This window comes from Mustelus asterias, chromosome 8 (genome assembly GCF_964213995.1).
Source record: "Mustelus asterias chromosome 8, sMusAst1.hap1.1, whole genome shotgun sequence".
Taxonomy (NCBI): Eukaryota; Metazoa; Chordata; class Chondrichthyes; order Carcharhiniformes; family Triakidae; genus Mustelus; species Mustelus asterias.
In genome coordinates this window covers 110031943-110050814 of record NC_135808.1, presented here as the reverse complement: position 1 = coordinate 110050814, position 18872 = coordinate 110031943, and the positions used below count along the sequence as shown (strand labels likewise).

At 42.8% G+C, this 18872-nt stretch overlaps 1 protein-coding gene across 1 annotated transcript in view; it reads right to left on the bottom strand.

The window, feature by feature from the left end:
• Window positions 1-486: 486 nt before the first annotated feature.
• The window catches only part of dhcr24 (24-dehydrocholesterol reductase), a 37539-nt gene continuing 19153 nt past the window's right edge, over window positions 487-18872 (bottom strand). The window contains exons 3-9 of the mRNA XM_078218717.1: window positions 15899-16004; window positions 14197-14315; window positions 12552-12815; window positions 9744-9887; window positions 4616-4813; window positions 1914-2092; window positions 487-993 (exon numbers count right to left, since the gene is read on the bottom strand). Of these exons, the coding sequence (XP_078074843.1) occupies window positions 840-993; window positions 1914-2092; window positions 4616-4813; window positions 9744-9887; window positions 12552-12815; window positions 14197-14315; window positions 15899-16004 (1164 nt within the window). The 3' untranslated portion in view covers window positions 487-839. The remainder of the gene's footprint in view (window positions 994-1913; window positions 2093-4615; window positions 4814-9743; window positions 9888-12551; window positions 12816-14196; window positions 14316-15898; window positions 16005-18872) is intronic.

The following is an 18872-nucleotide window of genomic DNA, read 5'->3' as shown; positions in this document are numbered from 1 at the left end:
ACACAACCAGAGTTGACTTGCCAAGCAGTCAGTCCCCTTTATTCATGCAGTGTAAATTGCTGCCCCCTTTGAAATTTGGCATTCTAGTGTCTATCCTGATGCTTGCAAGGTTCAAAGATTCACCAACGTGTCTCTTCTTCAGCAATAAGGTTAGGTTGTCATCTACCAGTTTTGCATAAATGTGCAACGAGAAACACATTTTTCTGCTGAGGTGAACAAAATAGACACAATTACAAGAAATATGTTAAATTACGAGAGATTTAGCTGTTTCACGAATGGCTCAGTTGGTAAGAATAGCGCACGATAGATCACAAAATTAAAATCTATGATTGCATTCACTGCTGTTTTACTAGCTGTCTATAAAGTTAAGACTTCTACATTTGCCCTTACCATCATTAGGACAGGAAGAGGAAAGCAGTATTATTCACATTTGGTTTTATCTACCAGAGAAACCAGAATTAGAGTGGGAAAGAAGTGAAGGTAAGTAAATTCTTCATCGGATTTAATGATTAGTGACCCATAGTGAAGGACGTGTGATGGTTTTCACATTAAACAGCTTATTGAAAATTATTCTCCTGGTTATTTTGATGGCATGTCACAGGATCATTACAGAACTGAACCTCAACATAATTGATTCACTGTTTTAAAAAAGAGATAGAGAAATGGTGAAGAATGGAAAGGGAAAAACGATACACACAAAAAGTACATTCACAATAAAATAGCAAAATTCTTTGGGTTAGAAAAACATCCTGAAGCCACCATTTGTGATATGAATTGCAACCTACGGGTGAAAACAGAAATGGGCTAATAAAAGCTACACCCAGCTCCCTCTGGGATATTCAGTGTCGCGCCGCCTTGCAGATCTTGTCATAAACCTCAGGGAATGCATCTTTGGAGTTCAGCTGCTCTCTCAACTTGTGGTACAGAGACCCATCAAACATCTCCCAGAATTCTTCTCGGGTCAGATAGCAGTCAGCGTACAACATCTGAAAACTGACAGAAAAAAAATACAACATTTAACCTTTTAAAATGGTTTTAAAGATGAGTATTCTTGAGTGAATTTCCCAATCATGATTTACCAGATGTATGTGCAGAAACTAGTATCTCTATTTGATCTGTCACCTTGGTAAGCTAATGCCAAGGTAACTCCAGCAGCTAAACTGTCACAATACTAAATGTAAAATCAGGCATACCAAACCTGAATTAATGTCCGTTCCAAGATCCCTCTGTTCCTCTGAGCTTCCTTGTGTCCTGCCATTCATTGATTACTCCCTTGTTTCTTAACTCCTTCCAAAGTACACTTTTCAGGGTTAAATGCATCTGTCACTGATCTGCCCATATGACCATCCCGCTTCTATCTTCCTGCAACCCAAGACCTTTCTCCTCACTATTAACCACCTTGCCAATCTTTGTGCCAGCCGCAAACTCACTTATCATCAACCCTATAATCGCATCTATATTTTTATTATATGTCACAAACACTAAGGGATATAGCACTGATCCCTGTGTTACGTCACTGGACACCTGCTTCCAGTCACACAAGCAGCCTTCTACCACCACCCTCTGTCTCCTACCACTAAGTCACTTCAATAGTTCTAGTACATACGCCCTAGAAGGCAATGGAGGAGCTCAATCCAATAAGGCAACATAGTTAAAGATGGTCTTAGATGCATACTTTATGCCTGCAAAATGAGAACAGCATGATCCAATTGCTAGACTCATAACTTCTGCACAAAGCAGGTTTTCACTTGAATCGTTTCAAAATACAAAGCCGAGTGTAGTTTATTGATACCAAGAAAGTGAATACAAAACCTCATTAGTAAAAGTAGATGCCATTTGGTTGCGAGATTGTCAGATGAAGACACGTGAATATCCACTAAGTTTATTTTTCTCCAGGCTGTGGCATGACTCACCTGTGTGAATTGCGCAAAAACTGCTCCAGTTGTCGTGTTGATGCCTTGGCTTCAAACTGCTTGGCTCTGGGCTCTCCATAAGCGCCAACATCTGCATAGAGTTCAGCCTCATCGCCCTTTGGATGAACCATGCCTGGCAGGCTCGGTAGGTTGAAGGGACATAACCAAAGAGGGTAAACCTGCAGAAATCAGGTAAAGGAAAATATAAAGTACAAAATAAGTTTTGAAAGAAAGTATCAAATAAAAATAGCCTCCCCAATGGTCAAGTTAGCACCCAACATTGTAATACAAGAGCAGGTCAGAGCTGGGAATTCTGAGACAAGTAACTCACCTCCTAACCCTCAAAGCTTGCTCACCATCTACAAGGTACAAGTCAGGAGTGTGACGGAATATTCTCTACTTGTCTGGATGAGTGCAGCTCCAACAGCACATGAGAAGCTTGACACCATCCAGGACAAAGCAGCCCACTTGAATGACATCCATTCATCACTTCAACATTCGCTCTGTCCATCAGTGCATAGTGACAGCACTGTGTATTATCGACCAGATACAATGCAGCAACTCCCCAAGGCTTCTTTAACAACAACTTCCAAACCGGCAACCTCTTCTGCCAGAAGGTGTGGATTACCTGACTTGAAACTATTAAACTCCACCTTAAGAAGGAAACCGAGAACCAAATTTGATTTACTCATACCAACTGGTACTAGTGCAAAAGTAAAGCGACAACAACAAGCGCAAGTTACTTTCCATAAACAAACATTGAAACAGAGGAGTTTTAATCAAGGAGAAGACTATGGAGGAACGGAGAGATCTTCGGGTCCATATCCACAGATCTCTAAAGGTTGCCACTCAAGTGGATAGAGCTGTGAAGAAGGCCTATAGTGTGTTAGCTTTTATTAACAGGAGGTTGGAGTTTAAGAGCCGTGGGGTTATGCTGCAACTGTACAGGACCTTGGTGAGACCACATTTGGAATATTGTGTGCAGTTCTGGTCACCTCACTATAAGAAGGATGTGGAAGCGCTGGAAAGAGTGCAGAGGAGATTTACCAGGATGCTGCCTGGTTTGGAGGGTAGGTCTTATGAGGAAAGGTTGAGGGAGCTAGGGCTGTTCTCACTGGAGCGGAGGAGGCTGAGGGGAGACTTAATAGAGGTTTATAAAATGATGAAGGGGATAGATAGAGTGAACGTTCAAAGACTATTTCCTCGGGTGGATGGAGCTATTACAAGGGGGCATAACTATAGGGTTCGTGGTGGGAGATATAGGAAGGATATCAGAGGTAGGTTCTTTACGCAGAGAGTGGTTGGGGTGTGGAATGGACTGCCTGCAGTGATAGTGGAGTCAGACACTTTAGGAACATTTAAGCGGTTATTGGATAGGCACATGGAGCACACCAGGATGATAGGGAGTGGGATAGCTTGATCCTGGTTTCAGATAAAGCTCGGCACAACATCGTGGGCCGAAGGGCCTGTTCTGTGCTGTACTGTTCTATGTTCTATAATCACCATTCCTTCACTATTGTTCAGTCTAAAACCAGCAACTCCCTTCCTAAATACACTGGGTACCTACATTACATGCAGTGCAGCAGTACTATATTCCTTATACACCTTTGACTGCGTGGCCAAATGCCCCTCCAATTCGATTTTCAAGTTTGCGGATGACATCACCATAGTGGGTTGGATCTCAAACAATGATGAGACAGAGTACAGGAATGAGATAGAGAATCTGGTGAACTGGTGCGGCAACAATAATCTCTCCCTCAATGTCAACAAAACGAAGGAGATTGTCATCGACTACAGGAAGCGTAAAGGAGAACGTGCCCCTATCTACATCAACGGGGACGAAGTAGAAAGGGTGGAGAGCTTCAAGTTTTTAGGTGTCCATATTACCTGTCCTGGTCCCCCCCATAGTTAAGAAAGCCCACCAATGCCTCAACTTTCTCAGAAGACTCAGGAAATTTGGCATGTTAGCTACGACTCTCATCAACCTTTACAGATGCACCATAGAAAGCATTCTTCCCAGTTCAATCACAGCTTGGTATGGCTCTTGCTCTGCCCAAGACCGCAAGGAACCACAAAAGGTCATGAACGTAGCCCAATCCATCACGCAAACCAGTCTCCCATCCACTGACTCTGTCTACACTTACCACTGCCTTGGCAAAGCAGCCAGCATCATTAAGGACCCCACGCACCCCAGACATTCTCTCTTCCACCTTCTTCCATCTCGAAAATGATAGAAAAGTCTGAGGTCACGTACCAACCGACTCAAGAACAGCTTCTTCCCTGCTGCTGTCAGATTTTTGAATGGACTTACCTTGCATTAAGTTGATCTTTCTCTACACCCTAGCTATGACTGTAACATTACATTCTGCACTCTCTCGTTTCCTTCTCTATGAACGGTATGTTTTGTCTGTATAGCGCGCAAGAAACAATACTTTTCACTGTATGTTAATACATGTGACAATAATAAATCAAATCAAATTCAACAAGGGTGCTCACTGCCACCTTCTCAAGGGCAATTAGGGATGGACAGATTGCCAGTGACAGTCATCTCCCATGAACAAATGAAAATAAATTACTATCGATTCCAATTATCTTTGCCTCATTAAAAAGGAAACGGACAGCTTAACAGAAGCAGGAGGGTCACTACCAGCTACCCGGTCTAACTTAACTGCAGCACAAACTCATCCCAACAACTCCCATACCTTGATCTCACTGTGGAGGAAGAGAATCAGCTTCTCCAGACTCTTCATTGGTACCAACATGTCCTGGACCACATGGTGCTGCTCATATAGCTTACGAATTGTTTCTCCTTGTGTAAGTTTCAGCAATGAAATCTTGGGAGGGACCATCCAACCGAAGATATATCGGAAGAGTGGATTATTGCCAAATGGAATGATATCCTAAAACGTAGGAGGGGATAAAAATGTAAGTACACACTTTTGTAAGAGTTTTTTGCCCATTTACAATCGAATTTGGCGGCAAAGATTTGAGTCTTTAGTAAATGTCCCATAAATTAGAGTTGCACACAGATCTCTCCCTTACCTTTAACAGGTCAAATGCATGTGAAACTCTACTGCATTTATCAAGCTTTACACACAGGAAGGTCCTTGGCATTTAACAGTATATAAGCACAAGGACATAGAAGTTCTCATTGTAATTTATATAGTGCCATTCACATTAATCTTACTCCTTACAGTTTGTGCAATAAACTAAGCAAAAAAGAAAACAGCAAATGCTGGAAATCTGAAAAGTGGAAAATACTGAAAATACATAGCAGGAATATTAGCATCGGACAAGGGATGACAGGTTAAGACTTTGGATGTAAACTCTTCGTTCAAAGGAACAAAGTTCCATCAAGTTACCTACACCCGAATTGCCCAGTTCCAGCAATTTATTTTTCTTCATTAAAAAGTAAGCTTTGAATGCACAGCAAACTAAGAAAACTATGGATTTTGTCAATGCAAATATCATGTTGCCACAATAACAGAATGCAGAATTTTAAGGCTAATAGGATCAGCCTCCTCAGCGGTTACAAGTTGAATTGGGTTTAGTTTAACATACTGACTAGTAATACGAAGATTTTAAACCTGGGAATTTAGTACAGGTCAAGTTTCCTTTATCCGCAAATCCAAAAACCAAACTCATCCAAAACCACAGGGTTGTTTCTCCCAGCTCGCTGTGCTGTTTTTGTAGCACAGCGGGTCAGGAGACTCAAGCAGAGGCTGTTTAACGGGCTTCCCACTGGGTGCCACGGCCTCCACAAGTCTCCAGGCGCCGGATTTCCAGCGCCGTCAGCTCCACGCCAGAAATCAGCGCAGAGCTGCATAAATTATTTAAATCTAATCTACAGCTGATTAGCGGGCCCAGGACTGAAGTCTCCGGGCCTGCTAGAATCTCCCCGCCTGCCAGAAGTGTTTCACTCCAGCGGGGTTTACAATACTCCTCACCTGTGGGGAGCTAGCGGCCTGACCCCACTGGAGTGAAGGGGGGCCATCGAGGCCACCCCTCCTTGAGGGTCGGGGATAAGGAGGAGTACCCCTGGGCCGGGGAAGGTTGAGGCTGGCCCGAACACGTTCAGGGGGGGCCAGCGGTGTGGGGGGTGGGGCGGGGGGGTGGGGCATGGTCCTGTGTGCCAGCGATGGGGGTTAGCAATTGACCAGGCCAGCAATTGGGAGGCCGGCAGTGCGGGGTCACTGCGCGTGCACCGATCTCAGCTGACAGATCGCCACATGCACAGTGACCAGCTGAATGCTATGCTGTCAGCCTCTCCAGCAGGAATAGGCCCCTCCCACTGATTTTTCACATGAATCACGCTAGTGCACTCTGTGCACTAGAGTATGAGAGATTCATTCCGAAACTCCCGCTGAAAAAACCAGGAGGAGTTACTCCAGTTTTTACTTGAATTCGACACTTGAATTTTTTTGGGAGAATCGCCCCCTACCCATCACTTTTTTTGAACCTCATCAACGTTTAGTGCGGAAAGTCTCGTTGTTTGTCTGAACTATTTAGCGTGCAATTTTTGTGGTGAACATATCAAAAAGAAACTTATTGCCCCTATTCAGTGATGCATCTTACTTTTGTAGCCATTTTAATGACCTTAGACTATAGCTAACCTCGGCTTAGACAATCGTAGCTCAAGTTAAAATGCAGTGTCGGAAAACCACCAAGTCACTGAATATATTAAAGAGAAAAAAGATAGATGTTTAGACTCTAAAGGTGTCCAGGGGTATGGAGCGAGTGCGGGGGTATGGTGTTGAGATAGAGGATCAGCCATGATCACAGTGAATGACAGAGCAGGCTTGAAGACTGAATGGCATACACCTGCTCTTATTTTCTATGTTCCTATCTGAAATCCAAAATGCAATCAGCTCCAAGGGTTTGGGATAAAGGATATTGGATCGGTAGTTACACTGACTTGCAGAATGGCTTTAATAGCTTATATGCACACCAAGGTTAAATTCAATAAAAGAATGGCAACAGTTGTAATCAGAACCTAATTCCAAAAGAAAAGAAATGATGGAAGAGCCAGGTAATGCCTGTGAAACTAGCAGTTTGAGGTTTCATCCACTTTTGTTTATAGTCTTGCTTCACTTTCCTTTCCAAGTGGTGGTTGATAACAGTCTCTAATGTATAATGCGATTTACAAAATAAAACCTCCAATTAAAATCCCATGGCTGACAATTATTTTTCAGTGGTCTATTATTAATACCGCATGGAATTTGCCTTTGGTTAAATCATGTGTGAATGTCATAAATTTAAATGATATAATGGTTAACATAAGGGTTGCAATGATATAAATCAGTAGTTTTTGTTTTTCCAGAAGTTAAATTAATCCTTTGACCAGACCACAATCTATTCCTCGCTCGGACAACAATGAGTAAATCTCACACAGAATTAAACTATTAGAATTGGCAAAAGGTTGTTTATATTGAGAATGACTCTTGACACTTTTAACACAAAATTTGGAATTTAAACTCTTTGCCACTGGGATCATAAACTTAAGTTTAAAAATTATGGCCATGAAATGGGCAGCATGGAGAAGTTGGGCCGAAGGTCTGTGTCCACGCTGTAGACCTCTATGGCTCAATGAAATAATGAACAAAACTGCAACATTTAGGTTTAGAAAATACAGAGGAATGTTACATGAAACATTGGGCCCTAACTTCCTCCAAGTGGCAATCAGCATTGAATTTCCACTCCCTGCCCACTTACCTTCGTCAAATTTCTTCTGTGCCTGTCTCGCCCGACCTTCCGAATCAGACTGGGTGAGATCCAGGCAGCGCAGCAGTCTCCGAGGTCCAGTGTCCAAGTTCAGCTCCATCAGATTGAAGAAGGATACCCCTTTTTTTCTATATTGCACTAACTGTTGTACAGCAGGTAAGTTTAAAGGTCTGATTAAAATTGACAGACCAGGGAGGGAGAAGGCCTAAGGTAAATGGATAGGAGATTGGAGGCTGGCGGTGGTGGGGGGGGGGGGGTCGGTTAGACATGGGGATTCTAGTCAAGTGGGGGTGGGGCACAGGTCAGGGGAAGGGTTTCAGATATGACAGTTGGGCTTGTTGTGGTGGGGGGAGTTGGGGTGGGGGGGTGGGGGATGACAGTCCCAGGTGGGTAGGACAAATTCCATGGTGGGGGGTGTCATTGCGGGAAGGTGGTTAGTTGAGAAAGTGGGGTAATCTCCCTGGGGGGGCTGTCGGGGTCTTTACAATAGGTCAAATAGATGTTAATCTTCTAATTTTTTCTGAGTAACTGTTCATGTAACACTGCTAGAACCGATCGAACTTTGCAATTTAAATGATATTTTCAGACATTCACCACACAGGGCAATTACCCAGAGAAACTGGGCACTTCTGGGAAATTTGTCAGACAGATGCTTACCTTTGAACGTCTGAGAGGGGATCCCAGAGTTTGCGGCCCACTTTGAAAAGTGATCAAGACCTAAGCACCGTGCTTTGCAACACACATAGTCGAGCCCCTCATGGAGGGAAGGGCTAAATCCATTTTACCTAACACAATGCCACTGTGCTGCATTTAAGTGTGATGTTGGTGACTGCTATATATATATATATACATATATATTTCAAGTTTAAGGGGAATGTTTAAGTTCAGTTTTATGCTGCAGGCAGTTGGCCTGTCTGAAAGGAACACAGCTCAGATGCTGGGAGAGTAGCCACGTGGTGTTTCCTTAGGAGAGAGCTAATGGAATTTTGTTTACAAAAAAAAAAGAGCCTTTGGGGATTTTGATTAAAGGAATGGAAGGTGGCTTTAGGAATGACAGGACCATGTGATGATGTGGTTAATGGGTAGAGCTGGGTACGTAGCAGAGAAAAAAGAAAAGTTGAGTTCCGTCTGGGGTTTGTTTAAAGACAGAGGCCTGTAAGCTGCTCTCCCCACAAAATCTCACTGAAAGCTTCAGGGCTGTTTAAACTAATCATAGCAAGTACATTTACGGTTGAAAATTGTATTTAAAGTGTTTTTGGAATCTGTAAGAAGAATGTTGCTTATTTGGAACTGAAACAGCGATAAGTTAGAAATTAGAGTCGTTTCTTTTCATGTTTAAATATTATTCAGCGGGTAAGAGTTATATTTAAACTATTATTAAATAAAGTTTGTTTTACTATAAAAGCTCCCTCATTTGTCAGCAGAATTGCTCCCTGGGATGGAGCATCCTATCCTCACATTTATGCCAAAATAGAAAAATTGTTGGGGTCTACTCTGGCTTCCCAATATAATTTGGGATTTTGATCCAGGGCCCTACCATAAATGCAAAATCTTGCTAACTGCTGAGAGTTTATTTTTCTGGTGAACTTGTGAAGGTAAGGGAACTGAAACATCCCCGACTAGGGCGACACGGTAGCACAGTGGTTAGCACTGCTGCTTCACAGCACCAGGGACCCAGGTTCGATTCCCGGCTTTGCTCGCTGTCTGTGTGGAGTTTGCACATTCTCCCCGTGTCTGCATGGGTTTCCTCCGGGTGCTCCGGTTTCCCCTCTCATTCGGAAAGATGTGCTGGTTAGGTGCATTGACCCAAACACGTGTCGGACTGTGGCGACTAGGGGTATTTCACAGTAACTTCATTGCAGTATTAATGCAAGCCTTATTTGTGACTAATAAATAAACTTTATTTTAGCTGCAATCTATGCAGAAGTAAACCATCAAATTAAATTTGATCTTCTAGTATTCTCGATCAGTAAATCCAGAGATCAATTTCAGAGAAAGTTAAGCTGGTTATAGAGCCACTGCATACATTTCTCTGCAATCCTACAAATTACAGTTAGAGCAGGAACAACAAGATGTTAAAAGTCTGGAAGCAATTTCTACATACGTTACCTGAAGTTCCCAGAAGATACTGCGAGTGTGACGATGATAATAGTGCCTCAGAGGGATATATTCCACTGCACTGTGGCTCTGTCGCAGGTACTTCTCCACATGTTTGAAGAACCATGGCTTGTAATAATATCCAATTCTGTTTATCTAAAAGAACATATAATGCATCATTTTTTCTTTAAAGTTTGACATCAATGACGCTAGCATAATTATAAATGTGCACTCTCTATTTTTTTCTATTTAAGGAGAATATTTAAAATTCAGCTTTTTTCTGCTGGCAGCCACGGTGTCTGGAAAACATAGCTCTGATGCTGAGAGGGCAGGATAATCACTCATCTTAGCCATGTAGTGTTTCTTTAGGATAGAGCTAATGGATTTTTGTTTATAGATGGAGATTTCCCATGGGGTTTTGATTAAAGGTGGGTTTAGGTATGCAGGGTCATGTGATGATGGTTAATGGGAGGAGCAGAGAAACAGCTTTTCAGTTCTGGCTGGGAATTGCTTGAAGACATAAGTTTTTTGCAAGCTACTGAAACCCAATTTCTCTGAAAGCTTCAAGATAGTCTACACTCATTAAAGCAAGTATATTTACGGATTTGATTGTATTTAAAATGGCATTGTAAGTCTGTAAGAGGAATGTTGCTCATTTGGACTGAAACAGTGATAAGTTAGAAATGAAAGTCGTTTCCTTTCATTTTTAAATATTGTTCAACTGTTAATAGTTAAGCTACTTCATTTGCTAGAGTAATATTTAAACTGTGTTATTAAATAAAGTTTGTTTTACTATGAAAGATTCCTAATTTGTCAGTGGAGTTGTTCCTGTAGTGAAGCATCCTAGTCTCACATTTATGCCAAAACAGAAAATTTGTTGGGGTCTAGTCTGGCTTCCTAATATAATTTGGGATTCTGGTCCAACACCCCAACAGTAGAAACTGGGCTCATCAGTCAGCATTGGGTTTTGCCAAATAACTTTCCATATTATTTAAAACAGTAAACTAATTAACTTGCATTTGCACCAGATTTTTAATGAACAGAAATATTCTGAAGTGCTTCACAATCAGGCAAAAATGGGCATCAAACCAAAAAAAGGTTCATCATTCGGTGGTCAGAGTATCAGGTTTAAGGCAGAAAGGCAAAGATGCAGAGGGGTTTAGGAAGGAATTCCAGAGCGTATAGTTTAGGAGGTCTAAGGCACAGCTGTCAATGGTGAAGGGAGAGGGGGTTGCACAAAAGGCCAGAGTCAGAGGAACTGTGTTCCTTGGGGGCAATTTGAATGGCCAGGGACCCGGGTTCAATTTTGGCCTTGGGTGACTGTCTATGTGGAGTTTGCACCTTCACCCTGTGTCTATGTGGCTTTCCTCCAGGTGCTCCGGTTTCCTCCCATAGTGAAGTTGGGAGGAGAATTTTAAAATGGAGACACTGGTGGTCTGACAATCAAGGTCAGCAAGGATAGGATGATGCATATGAGTGGGATAGGGGGCACGGTGGCACAGTGGTTAGCACTGCTGCCTTACAGTACCAGGGACCTGGGTTCAATTCTGGCCTTGGGTGACAGTCTGTGTGGAGTTTGCACATTCTTCCTGTGTCTATGTGGGTTTCCTCCAGATGCTCCGGTTTCCTCCCAAAGTCCAAAGATGTGTAGGTTAGGTGGATTAGCCATGGTAAATGCAAGGGGTTACCGGGATGGGACAGATGATGGGGCCCAGCAGCTTACCCAGCCCCACCACCCCCGCTTTTGTGCTTCACAAGAGAGTGGGTGCAGATTCGATGGGCCGAATTGCCTCCTTCGGCACTGCAGGGATTATATGGAAAATGTGGGCCGCATTGTTTTCAATGAAAACAAAACATGAAAGCTGGAAGACCAACCAGGAAAGCATTAGAAAGTCTGGAGTTGGTAAAGGCATAACTGAAGTTTCAGTAGCACAGGAGGTAGGAGATGAGAGAAGAAATATAACAGAGATTACTACAAACAGCGCTGTGCTTGGAGGTTATGGGATTAAAATCTGAGTTAAAGAGAGTGCCAAAATTGCGAATAGTCTGTTTCAATCCAAACCAGGGAAATAATGGAACCAATGGGGAAGGGACAGCATTGGTGGCTGGAAAGGTTGTGATGGTTTTAACTGAAGGATATGGTAGCTCATCCAAGAACTCATATTGGACAAGCAGAATGATAGCACAGAGGCAATAGGAGAATAGAAATGGGTTCTGGCAGCGTACATTTCCAGGTCTTCAAATGATGTTGCCAAGAGAAAGCATACAGACATGGACGAAAAGAGGACAATAGGTCCTTGGAGGATTTCAGAAGGTAACAGTGCCAGAAGAAGAATGTAAACAATTCGAGTTGATAAGAGAGGAACCAGACAAAGGCAGTCCCACTGAAGTTGGCAGAGTAAAGACGCTGGGCAGGATTTTACATCCTCACTCAGGCAAGACTGGAAATTTCCGCCCGAGGTAAATGGAGATTTCCGTTGTTGGACCCTCGTGTGTGCTGATTCCGTGGTGGGTGGGGTGGTAGACTTCCGGCCACTGGAGATAATTAAAATGCTAAATTTGTTTTTGTCAATGCAGTGTTCAAATATTTTGAGAAAAGTATCAGGGACGGTTAAGTATACGCCATTATAAATACACCTGCCTATTGGTTCATGGATTAACTATTGTTTACTTGTCCAGTTCAGAACAGATGTGGAACGAGGAGATATTAAAAAAGATGAAAATATTCATAGCATGAACGATACATTAATCCAAATAAAACCATGAGCTAGATGGGTCGTGCAGTCACCTTTTCCTAATTCCTCAGTTATTCCAATTTACCTTATCTGGTTCAGCCACATCAGTCAAAACTCCAGTCATTACCACAGCCTCATCCAGTGAATACACAAGGCCCTCCACAAAATGATTTGCTTTATTTTGGGATTCTTGGCTAAATGTTTCACAGATCTTCTTCAGGCCGTGCACTGACTGGTACTGCAGGCGCACATACTTCTTAGCAGGAATGATCTTGATCTCTGCAGCAACAAGAAATCCGAGAGTACCACATGACCAAGGCACAGCATAAAATAAGTCTGGATTCTCTTTCTGAGGACAAGAGAGAAAAAGCATTATTGTAGCGGAGTGGCGGGAGACCTTTTCAAAAGGATAGGCTTCCTTATTTTGTAACATATCTCGGAGATTGAATCTAGAACCGGGGGCACAGTTTAAAAATGAAGCTCTCCAATTTAAGATGGAGATCAGAGGAATTTCTTCACTGAGAAGGGGGTCAGTCTTTGGAATTCCCTTTCCTAGTGTAATGAGTCTTCAGAAGCAGAAATCCCTTCACCAAAATCCCTTTATTTACAATTCCAACAGCAGTACACAGAGTGCTATCAGTCAGCAGTTTACAAGTTAAATACACAGAAAAGACTCCCTGATTGTCCTATCAATTGATTCCTTAATCAGGGAGTTCATACTCCAATAGACCAACCTCAATGGCCCGATTGAATTCATTACACCTAGCGAGCAGTGAAGCTGGGTCACTGAATCGATTCAAGGCCAAGTTAAACAGATTTTTGATATAACAAGGGAGTCAAGGATTATGGGGGAGGAAGGTGGAATTAAGGCCGCAATCAGATCAGGCATGACCTTATTGAATGGTGGATCCGGCTCAATGGGCTGAGTAGCCTACGCCTGCTCTTGTTTTGAATGCTCCTATGTGTTTGGTTAAGAGAGGAATGCTAACCAGGACCCCAGAAAGATTTTTTTGCTCCTTGGAGAGTGCCTCAGGATCTTTAACATCTGCATGAACCACAGGAAGACAGCAACATCGCTTTCAAATATTATTGTGCAAACATCATTCAATCTGATGTGTCCTACATCAGATGTAGGAGTGCATGATGTTGATAATAGCTGCAAAAATTGAAAACAGTCCATTCCTAGCACAGATATCCTTCAGGGCCTTTCTTTTAAAATCAATGTCACCAGACATGATTGAGGTATACAAAATTATGAGGAGTGGGGAAAGAGTAGACAGGAGGAACCTGTTTCCCTTGGCAGAGAGTTCAAAAATCAGAAATCATAGATTCAAACTAAATGGCAGAAGGATTAGAGGGGACATCAGGAAATTCTTTTTTTACTCAGAGGGTGGTGGGTGTCTGGAATCCACTGCCTGAGTTAGTGGTGGAGGCAGAGACCCTAAACTCATTTAATAAAGTACCTGGATGTGCACCTAATGTCCTGTAAGTTGCAGGGCTATGGGCCATGTGCAGGAAGATGGGATTAGAAAGGACACCTGGGTGTCTTTGGGTCGGCATGGACAAGATGGGGCAAATGGCCCCCTTCTGGGCTGTATCATTTCTATGGTTCTAATACTGAACCACAGAATCTTCCCATTCCAAAAATTCCCATTGACACAAATTTTGAATGAATAACCCAGAAATGTTATATCTGTACATAAAGCTTCAAATGCTTCATAACTTCATACCTCTGTACATCTAACCAGGCTGCCATCAGCTAGGACCAACTCATAAGCTACACAGATGTTTTGGAATAGTCCATAGATATGGGATGAAGACTCAATACCAGTTCCCATGATGAGGCCACCTAAAAACAGAGACTTGTTCAGACACAGTCTAGTGAATATTGGAGGTACTTTATATTTTATAATAAGACCAATTGGACAAATCATGTGAATTACATTGAGTAGCTACAGAAATATGTTAGAATAGGAATTAGAAAATGCTACCTTCAGCAATGATCAATTCCTTCATGTTCATTTTTGATCACTGCCTATTTGTGAAATGTTATCAAATGCTAGCACTTACTGTTTTAACAATACAAGACTGCACAACCAGGTCCACCCCTACATGAGAAACACTGTAAAAATGCAATATGCTAGACATGAGGATCCAAAAGACATTGCAATAGTTCAATTAGATAAGCAGCAACAGTGATGTATTATCATTTAACTTAGTGGGAAACATCCTGTGGTCTTTCTCATTTGACTTTGAGATTACAGCGTTACAAGAAGTGGTTAAAAACTAAAAGCCCTCTTGAAAACCATTAAGTTTAATTTTTTAAAGTTAGTCGTTAAAATAATATTTTTAATAGTTTCCCTTTTCCGCAGCCTGAAAGTGTCTGTTCACATTGCAGTTTGATAGATACCCTAGGGTTTATTTTAACCCTGCCCCATCATGGCAGAAACAATGTGGGTGGACAAGGTTAAGATAGTGTAAGGATGTTGGAATCATGCTGGGGCATTCTCATCCCCCCACCATCATAACTCGCAAAACAGGCACAGGAGAGCCACCTGACCAGGTCAGCTGGTTACATGGAAGAGTCCCAGACCGATGACATCATTGGCGTCATCGGTAATCCCATTTAATTTAAAATGACAGGAGCCAACAGTGATGCCAACACAACAGTCCCTGGTAAGAGGCAGCAAAGTGGCTACGGGCCAAAGCAAGCACTTAAATTTTAAATGTGTGTGGCAGCAGCAGGAATGCACCGCCAAGGCCCTGTAAAAAATCATGGGGGTTCCTCAACCCTGGTCTTGCCTTTCTTTTCCCATTTTTGCATCTTCATTCATAAGACCTCCCATACTAACATCATGCACAGACACATTCCTTTGTATCTCCAGTGATGTGTTCACAGCTTTCATCTCAATCTTTGCTCCTGTCTGACATACCGGATGTTACATCTGCTGGTGTCATTAGAAGAGAGTGTTGCTTGATTGAAATGTGGCTCCAAAACTCCTAGACATTTAAATTACGCTTTGCATAATGTTTATGCATCAAAACAGACACTAGGAGCTGTATTTAGAAGATAGCCTGCACTTGGGGACAGTAGTTATATTAATAGGGTACAGCTCCAGAGGTGGCATCCATCATAGACTCAATTTGAGCTGTGACAGGTCTCCCTGAAATCGCCACCATTATTTGTTGACTTTTTTCACTTCGTGGCAAGTAAAGAAAATATTTCAATTAGTTTCAACGATACAACAAAAATAAGCTGATCATCCATTAGAAGACCCCAACAGAAAATGTACTTGATGACCTTATCCTTGCAAACCACAAGCAAAAACAGAACAGTAAAGATTTCAAAGTGTCAAATTCATAAACATTATCAATGATCTCACAAATGACTTTGTCTTAATGAACTAATAAAACAAATAACCTTCTACCCACCCACAGTGAGATCATCCAACTCTGGGACCACGGGAAGAGTCCAGCCAATTGAATTCAGAAGTGCCGTCACCTGACCCATATTTACCAATGGTTCCACACGTACAACCTGCAACCGAAACACCAGTTAAAACAGCGTTTCCCTTCCTTCAAACAATTCCCAGGTAAAATGTTCAGTCGCTCATTTACAATAGTAATTCCATTTCTAAATAAATGCCGAGGACAGAAAAAGGGAAACGATAATTTGAATCACACAGTGGGGAGGCAGTGGTGTAGCGGTATTGTCGCTGGCCAAGCAATCCACAGACCCAGTGTCACGCACTGGGGACCTGGGTTCGAATCCCACCACAGCAGATGGTGGAACTTGAATTCAATAAATCATTGTCAATTGTTGTAAAAACCTAACTGGAAGAAAACCTGTCATCCTTACCTATTCTGGCCTACATGTGACTCCAGATCCACAGAAATGTGGTGGACTCTTAATGCCCTCAGGGGTGGGCAATAAATACTTGCCCAGCCAGTGACACCCACATCCCATGAATGAATTAAAAAAACACATATCCAGTTCACAAGAACTATTTTCTCTTTCTCCATTTCTAGAGGGGAATCTGGTTAAACAGTTTATCCCCTCTTTCAAGGACAGTGTAACATCCAACCGCAAGTTCCAATCTTAAAAAGTGCACTGATGCCTCAAGACACTGTCTTACATTAGGGATACAGAGCGCACTTTGCTTTGATGTTAATGAGTTAATTTAGAACATAGAACAGTACAGCACAGAACAGGCCCTTCGGCCCACGATGTTGTGCCGAGCTTTGTCTGAAACCCAGATCAAGCTATTTCCTCTCTATCATCCCGAAGTACTCCATGTGCCTATCCAATAGCTGCTTAAATGTTTCTAAAGTTTCTGACTCCACTATCCCTGCAGGCAGTCCATTCCACACCCCAACCACTCTCTGAGTAAAGAACCTACCTCGAACATCCTTCCTATATCTCCCACCATGAACCCTATAGTTATGCCCCCTAGTTACCGCTCCATTCACCCGAGGAAATAGTCTTTGAACGTTCACTCTATCTATCCCCCTCATCATCTTATAAACCTCTATCAAGTCTCCTCTCAACCTCCTCCGCTCCAAAGAGAAAAGCCCAAGTTCCCTCAACCTTTCCTCATAAGACCTACCCTCCAAACCAGGCAGCATCCTGGTAAATCTCCTCTGCACTCTTTCCAGTGTCTCCACATCCTTCTTGTAGTGAGGTGACCAGAACTGCACACAATATTCCAAATGTGGTCTCACCAAGGTCCTGTACAGTTGCAGCATAACCCCACGGCTCTTAAACTCAAACCCCCTGTTAATGAACGCCAACACACTATAGGCCTTCTTCACGGCTCTATCCACTTGAGTGGCAACCTTCAGAGATCTATGGATATGAACCCCAAGATCTCTCTGTTCCTCCACATTCTTCAGAACCCTACCTTTGACCCTGTAATCCACATTTAAATTTGTCCTACCAAAATGAATCAACTCGCATTTGTCAGGGTTAAACTCCATTTGCCATTTTTCAGCCCAGCTCTGCATCCTATCTATATCTCTTGCAGCCTACAACAGCCCTCCACCTCATCCACTACTCCACCAATCTTGGTGTCATCAGCAAATTTACTGATCCACCCTTCAGCCCCCTCCTCCAAGTCATTTATAAAAATTACAAATAGCAGAGGACCAAGCACTGATCCCTGTGGCACTCCGCTGGTAACCGGTTTCCAGTCCGAAAATTTTCCATCCACCACCACCCTCTGTCTTCTGTTAGATAGGCAGTTACCTATCCAGTCGGCCAAACTTCCCTCTATCCCACACATCCTTACTTTCTTCATAAGCCGACCGTGGGGGACTTTATCAAACGCCTTACTAAAATCCATGTATATGACATCAACTGCACTACCTTCATCAACACACTTAGTTACCTCCTCAAAAAATTCTATCAAATTTGTGAGGCAAGACTTGCCCTTCACAAATCCGTGCTGACTATCCCGGATTAAGCTGCATCTTTCTAAATGGTTGTAAATCCTATCCCTAAGGACCTTTTCCATCAACTTACCGACCACCGAAGTAAGACTAACCGGCCTATAATTACCAGGGTCATTTCTATTCCCTTTCTTAAACAGAGGAACCACATTCGCCACTCTCCAGTCCTCTGGCACCACCCCCGTGGACAGTGAGGACGCAAAGATCAATGCCAAAGGCTCTGCTATCTCATCCCTTGCCTCCCAAAGAATCCTAGGATATATTTCATCAGGCCCAGGGGACTTATCAACTTTCAGTTTATTCAAAATTGCTAGTACATCTTCCCTCCGAACATCTACTTCTTCCAGCCTATCAGCCTGTGACACCATCTCTTCCTCAAAAACATGGCCCCTCTCCTTGGTGAACACCGAAGAAAAGTATTCGTTCATCACCTCTCCTATCTCTTCTGACTCCATGCACAAATTCCCACTGCCGTCCTTGACCGGCCCCAGCCTCACCCTGGTCATTCTTTTATTCCTCACATAAGAGTAAAAAGCCTTGGGGTTTTCCTTGATCCGACCCTCCAAGGACTTCTCATGCCCCCTCCTAGCTCTCCTAAGCCCCTTTTTCAGCTCATTTCTTGCTAACTTGTAACCCTCCATCGAGCCAACTGAACCTTGTTTTCTCAACCTAACATACGCTTCCTTCTTCCTCTTGACAAGACATTCCACCTCTTTTATGAACCATAGTTCCCTCACTCGGCCGTTTCCTCTCTGCCTGGCAGGGACATACCTATCAAGGACACGCAGTATTTGTTCCTTCAAAAAGTTCCACTTATCATTAGTGCCTTTGCCTGACAATTTTTGTTCCCATCCTATGCTTCCTAATTCCCGCCTGATTGCATCATAATTACCTCTCCCCCAATTGTAAACTAGGATTTCTAGGATAAAAGCAAAATACTGCAGATGTTGGCGATCTG